Genomic DNA, 6,601 nt, shown 5'->3' with positions numbered 1-6,601 from the left:
TTAAAATGAAAATAAATTTAATAATTTAAATTTAATAGTTGTTTTACACATTTATTTTCTAATGGGACTTGATCTCACGTCCCTATAACTGGATCACCATCATGGCCCTCGAGTTCACAAGCTAACTTTTGGGAAGGACTATTCTCCTCTTGTCTCGCCATTTTACAGAAGGCTCGGGTGGAGGGGGTGCCTCGCGTCTCCAGGAGAGACTAACTGGTGCTGTGGCCGCCGTTCTAATTCCCACAGAGCGATATCTATTCTTCCCACCTCCAGCAAATACTCCCACGGGCGCCTTTTCCCCAGACCAGAGCAGGACGCGGAGGCCGGGGTTCGAACCTGCACAGTAGGAGCGTGTCGCCCGGAGCAGGACTGAGGGAAGCGAGAGGCGGGGAGCCCGGAGCTAGGAGACCGGCGCGCTCTGATGCCGCCAACGGCCGAGAAGGGGAGCGCGCGGGCCCGAGCGCTCCTCGGGGGCGGGGCCCGCGGGCTGTGCGCATGCGCCGGAGGGAGGCGGCGTTCCGGACTAGGCTCAGGGCGTGACGGTGGCCGAGAGCGCACAGGGCGGCGGACGGTGGCCGACGAGGTCCGGCATGGAGCACGTAGAGCGCTGCGCGTGGTTCCTCAGGGGGACGCTGGTGCGAGCTGCCGTGCGGCGCTACCTGCCCTGGGCGCTGGTGGCCTCCATGCTGGCGGGCTCCCTTCTCAAGGAGCTCTCCCCGCTGCCCGAGAGCTACCTCAGCAACAAGCGCAACGTCCTCAACGTGTGAGTGCGCCCTGGGTCCTCCTGCCCCCGCCATAGCCGCCCAGCTGTCGCCTCGTCCAGAGCTGGGGGCTAGCTGCTCTGATGGCCGGGTCAGTGGAAGGGGAAGTCCTCCCGATCGTGAGAGCATCTGCACGCCTGTCGCGGCCGGCGGACCCCGGCACAGCTAGTGTCACCAGCAGCTCGGCGTGCACACCCAGTCCGGACAGCCTGGGCGGGTGACGAGCAGGGTGGTGTGTGACCGTGTGTATGCAGGGGCGCAGGGCGGGGAGCGGGTGAACCCGCCGAGGTCGCTGCTCCCCCGCCTCCCCTTGCAGTCAGGAGTTGGCCCCTGCCCTGGGGAGATGCCCCCTCCCTGCTGCCTGCCGGTGTCAGTCCCCATGCCGCCACCGTGACCCCCGTCCCCCGGCGTCTGACAGTTCCATCACCGCCGGTGAAAGACCCGCCCCCGCTCCGCTTGGAGAGCCGGGTCCCAGCCTAGGACGGAGCCCGCCCTGCAAGGTAACCTCGGAGGCGTGGAGCCCTCCAGGCTCTGCCCTTTCCCCTGGATCTCCTTGGACTTTCCCAGCCACTCAGAGTTCATGGCAGGGACCCAGGAAAGCCATCCAGCTGGGCTCTTCGAGATATCGCCTTCACGGCACCCACTCACTGCTTTTGATTTCTTTCTTTCTTTTTTAAACTCCTGGACTATTGCACAAAAACACTACTGCAGGAGGTAAACGCTGAACGCTGACATTTCTTCCTGGTGCTGTGGCCCTGGATTCTTTAGAATTACAGTGTCAGCAGCGTCTCTCCAAATCAACCCAACTTCAGTTATCGACTTAAAACCCTGTTCTCTGTCCCCAGCAGCCTTGTCAAAAGCCTGCCAGGTGTTGGCTCTGGCAAGATCTGTGAGTATTCGTCTCAGGGGAAACGTTTAGGAGAGGCCCTGGGTGGTGTCTTAGACACCTTTGGAACCCAGGGCATGGCCACCTTCCTTCCTCACCCATGTGGAGGCTGGACTAAGACTAGGTGATGAGAGTGGTAGTCGCCCCAAGTCTCTTGCCGCTGGTCCCCGGGTCAGCCACCTTTGACAGCACAGGGGAGGCAGAGGAGGCAGCTGCTGCTTTATCCGGCCTGGGAGAGTGGGAGCCAAGCAGCCTGGCAGACAAGGCCCTGTTGTTTGCCAGTAGCCATGGATCCTGGCGTTTTGTACCAAGCTTCTGTGCTAATTCACGGAAAGGAACCAGGGAGTCATGGGCTCGGGAAGGGATTTTAAAAATCACTGGGTTCCCCTCAGTGCTATTTGATAGCTGAGGACACAGGCCTAGAGAAGTGTGGCAATAAGGCACGTCAGAGTCAGGATTTGAGTCTGATCTTCTAGTGTGAAGTCAGCCTCTTTTCCGAGATCGTTTTCTGCCACACAGGAAGGAACCCTGGTGTAGAAAAAGCACGGGCTTTGGGACTGGCCAAACCTTGGTTTCATCTGCGCTTGTGGGTTGTGTGAGTATGACCCTGGGCCAGTTTTTCAACTTTTCTGAGTCTGATTCTTTATCTCTAAAATGGGGAAACTGATACCTTCCTCCCGGGAGCGTGAGTGTTCTGTGGGAAAGTGAGGTAGGTGAAAGCTCTTGGCCTATGGTAGATGCTCAGTTATTACTACTTTCCTGGACAAATAGCATAGTGCTTAAGATCACAGACCCTGGATTTGAATCCCAGCTCCATGGCTTGTGATCTCCACTTTAGGCATGATACCTCTCTGGGCCTCAGTTTTCTTGTCTGTAAATGGGAATAATAACAGTCCCTACCATATGCAGTTGTTAAGGACTAAATAGTTAATACATTTAACATATTTAGTAAGTTGTCATCTGTAGCTTTGGGTTGTGACGTTGTTTCCTCTCTGCCATGTGCCCTCTCTTCACTTCCACTCTCCTCCTCTGCCAGGTATTTTGTCAAAGTGGCCTGGGGCTGGACCTTCTGTCTCCTCCTGCCTTTCATTGCCCTCACCAACTATCACCTGACAGGCAAGGCTGGCCTGGTCCTGCGGCGGTTGAGCACCCTGCTTGTGGGCACGGCCATCTGGTACGTCTGCACTGTCATCTTCTCCAGTGTTGAACACTACACGGGCAGCTGCTACCAGTCCCCAGCCCTGGAGGGGCTCAGAAAGGAGCACCAGAATAAGCAGCAGTGCCACCAGGAAGGGGGCTTTTGGCACGGCTTTGACATCTCAGGCCACTCCTTCCTGCTGACCTTCTGTGCCCTCATGATTGTGGAGGAGATGGCTGTGCTGCATGAGGTGAAGACGGACCGAAGCCACAGCCTCCACACCGCCATCACCGGCCTGGTCGTCGCCCTGGGCTTCCTGACCCTCATTTGGGTGTGGATGTTTCTGTGCACTGCTGTTTATTTCCACAACCTGTCCCAGAAAGTATTTGGCACCCTGTTCGGTTTGCTGGGCTGGTATGGGACATATGGGTTTTGGTATCTGAAGTCTTTTTCCCCAGGACTTCCTCCCCAGACCTCTCGTTTGAATTTGAAGCAAGACAGTTATAAGAAATAAAAGAGAAACAAAAGGAGTGACAGCAGGACAATGGGTAATATATTTTTCATTTATTTTTCTTAATTATTTGGCTAAATTATTGATCCTACATCAGAGAGGAAGCTTACCAGGCAGTTTTGGTGGGTGATGGTGGAGTCTGGGAAGTGAGTTCACCCTCCAGACTGTTCTTGGCGACATCGCTGTGTGTCACAAGCGCCACCATTTCCAGTCAGGCACTTTTTGTCCCTGGCAAGACTTGACCTTAATCTGGACTGTCCCTTTTGTCCCTGGAGGGCACTTAGGCTCAGTGAGAGTGCAGAATCAGGAAAGCCTCCTTTGTGTGGCTGAAGGGGAGGCCGGGGCCTCAGGACTCCTCTGCTGCCCTTGTTCTCTCCCTGATTCTAGTTTCCTTTTGTTTTAGTGGCTGTTGATGCTGTTATTTGACAATATTTCTCTCGGGTCAAAGTAACCAACTGTTGCCTGAAAGACAGTGGTTTTAATATTTGTTTCATCTGTGGAATGTTAAATATTACAACTGGCTTGTGATTAGCTATCAGAACACTTAAACTGGAGTGCCTCTCCAAGCGAATATTGGATGCTTTTCATATAATGAACGGAGAGAATCTTCTGTCATGTTGTCTACTGTATATATTGGTGTTTGAAGCAATAAGGTTAACTTTTCTTTATTTTGAGTGAATGCTTTATAGTTTTTAATAACAACTCTGCATTTGTTCTTTGTTGACGAAACTCCTGAAAATAACTCAAACTCCACTGCTGCACTTTGGCACACGTGTGTAGATTGCTTTGAGGGTTTTTTTTTTTTTTTTAGAACACTAACTTTTTATAAACCAAACTCTTGGCTTTATGGTAATAAATTCTACCTTGTGAGGCTCTTTTCTCTGTTAAGAATAAAACCAGGAAGTAGACATTTTAATAACAACTTGATCAATTTTAAGCCAAGTCAGAGTAATTTTACAAAATGTGTAATTGCACTGAAACTTTCCTGATCACATGTCATTGGTATATAAACTGACCTATGCTTCAGAGACATATGTATGTTGATCATTTGCTGTGGCCTAAAGCATTTTTACCTTTTGGATATGATTATGATAAGTCAGAAGTGAAGGGATATGTCTTCCATTGCCTTTGATGGCAAGAAACTAAGCTGTTTGCACAGATGTCCTTATCAAATGTTGGCATGACTTTGGTTCCACCCTCCTCTTATCTGGGCCTATTCTATTGGTCTTGGAACCCCCTTTTATGTCCCCTTTGCAGCCCTTCTCAATTTCCCACCTTGTGATTCTGTGGTCTTGATTGTGAGAATGCTGGGAAGGATTAGAAATCCTGTCACCTCCCCCTCACAAAGGCACAGTTACACCCTCTTCCCCTCCCCTAGGCTGTCTCCTTAAGCCTTTCAGACTGAACCCCTTGCATATTGGATAATCATCTTTGAAGCTTCTTTGATGCCCCCATTCCCTCCCAGTTAATAGCATACAGATAAGCACTGCACTCACTGGCTTAACTCAAGTTCAGGTGTTAGAAGCTTGAGCTCTGGAAAACCTTCAGGGTACGTTGTATTTCATATAATGATTTATTTAAAATAGGAAGTTCGTATCCCCTGTGTATCCAGTTGAGCTGCAAGTTACCTTGTATCAATCAAAATGTGAGGTGGCCCGGGGCTGGTGTGGCTCCGTGGTTGAGTATCAACCTATGTACCAGGAGGTCAGGGTTTGATTCCCCATCAGGGCACATGCCCAAGTTTCAGGCTTGATCCTCAGTGTGGGATGTGCAAGAGGCAGCCAGTTGATGATTCTCTCTCACCATTGATGTTTCTACCTCTCCCTCTCCTTTCCTCTCTGAAACCAATTAAAAAAAAAGATGATTATTAAAAAAAAAAGTGAGGTGTGTTACCTTGTACCCGAAGAAGGTAACAGAAACACTGGCAATGAAATTTTGGAGGTGTCACCCTGGTGATTTGGGGACATTGGTAAAGGGCAGTGGCCCCAGAAGATTAGTTTTGCTCTGTGGAGTGGGAGTGGGGTGGAAGTGGGGATGGGGTAGGTAGCAGGAGCTTGTGGAAGGGATTGAAATCTCTCCAAAGTTTCATGTTCAGCACCAAAAGGCAACAGGCACAAGGTGACTCCAGAAGTTCATTTGTCACACTTAAATCTCTAGACATTTTTCTCGTCTGGGTCTGAGTCAAGCTGAGCATTCAATAACTCTGCAGAAAGTATCCATTACTGAGCCTTGCACATTGATTAGTCTTCCACTGCTTCCTGCTCATTCTTAGCACCCTTGCCTTTTTCTTGGGAGCATGCCCTCTGTCCCTATGTGAGACAGTTTGGTGCAGCTGAGTTTGGGCTTAGGCAAACGAGATGTGGGTTCAACTCTTGATACCACTGCTGAGTGCCATCTGACCATGGGCAAGCCTCATTTTCCTGGTATAATACAGAGGTGATGCTGTTAGGATTCAGGGAAATGATGCGTGTAAAATGCCCAGCACATGTATAGTCCCCTACCCCTTTTTCTTGATTAAGCCCTTTAAAATTTTTTGGCTCCTCCAGAGAAGGCAGGGAAACTAACATCTTTTGAGTGCCATTTGGGGGTCTGTGTCTCCTGTTGAAATAGGCTTGTATTGTCTTTTGAAAAGTGTGTTGTCCCCAGGCGCTGAACAAGAGGCTTTTGAGGGCATCTGTGATCCCAGAGTACCGCCATGCTTGTTTTGCCTTTCCACATGGAGGTTCATTCACCGACGCCTCGTTTTCCACATGCATCTGTCATAGTCTGAGTACCAGATTGTATTTAGAGAATGGCTCTTGCCACTGTTATATACACACAGATCGTATGTGTAAACAAGCAAATTAAGTAAACTGGAGATAATGAAATACCGCATTCCAGCTTCTGCGTGTTCTTTTCCAATACCCTTAAGGAAGTCTGCAACCAGTAAAGCTCAGCCCACTTTATGAAAGTAGCATTAATTCTTTGTTGAGCTACTCATTGTACATAGAGTTTTTCATGGCTGTAGTTAATTTTATTTTTTTCTCTCCTAAGTCCTGTAAACTAAATATGTGTTCAGTCATGTATTTAGCTTGATTTACTCCTTCCCTCCCCCATATCCGTGTCTTGGAGTCCTGGCCTCTGGATCAGCCAGATGTGGGAGCAGTTTTCTTGGCAGGAGAAGAGGTAAGCCTCATGGAAGTAACACCAAAGAGCGTTTACAAAGTTCACTCAAATGAGGTCATCTTTGAACGTGCCTCAGAGCCTGGAGACCTAGATGCGGGTGAAGGCTATTTGTGCCTTTTCGTGCCCACTCATTTGCCAGC

General features: G+C 49.9%; 1 protein-coding gene across 3 annotated transcripts; it reads left to right on the top strand.

Moving 5' to 3' along the window:
* Positions 1–521: 521 nt before the first annotated feature.
* Positions 522–6,170, top strand: FITM2 (fat storage inducing transmembrane protein 2). 3 transcript variants are annotated; one of them, XM_036322786.1, is made up of 3 exons: positions 522–763; positions 2,684–3,333; positions 5,943–6,170. In XM_036322786.1, the coding sequence occupies exons 1-2, from the start codon at positions 591–593 to the stop codon at positions 3,297–3,299; spliced, it is 789 nt and encodes a 262-aa protein (XP_036178679.1). In that variant the 5' UTR covers positions 522–590; the 3' UTR covers positions 3,300–3,333; positions 5,943–6,170. The 3 variants fall into 3 exon arrangements, with proteins under 3 accessions (XP_036178679.1, XP_036178678.1, XP_036178677.1); XM_036322785.1 differs by having other exon boundaries at positions 3,700–6,170; XM_036322784.1 differs by having other exon boundaries at positions 2,684–6,167.
* Positions 6,171–6,601: the final 431 nt, after the last annotated feature.

The sequence above is a fragment of the Myotis myotis genome, unplaced genomic scaffold, assembly GCF_014108235.1.
Source record: "Myotis myotis isolate mMyoMyo1 unplaced genomic scaffold, mMyoMyo1.p scaffold_m19_p_9, whole genome shotgun sequence".
NCBI lineage: Eukaryota > Metazoa > Chordata > Mammalia > Chiroptera > Vespertilionidae > Myotis > Myotis myotis.
Note: the sequence above shows the minus strand (reverse complement) of the source record. Positions and strands in the feature narration are given on the sequence as shown.

What these genes read in the sequence shown, in the direction of transcription:
- FITM2 (XM_036322786.1), top strand. Translation starts at nt 591, where the DNA reads ATGGAGCACGTAGAGCGCTGCGCGTGGTTCCTCAGGGGGACGCTGGTG. An exon ending in AAGCGCAACGTCCTCAACGT is followed by an intron (nt 764 to 2,683) that starts GTGAGTGCGCCC and finishes CTCCTCTGCCAG; the next exon opens with GTATTTTGTCAAAGTGGCCT.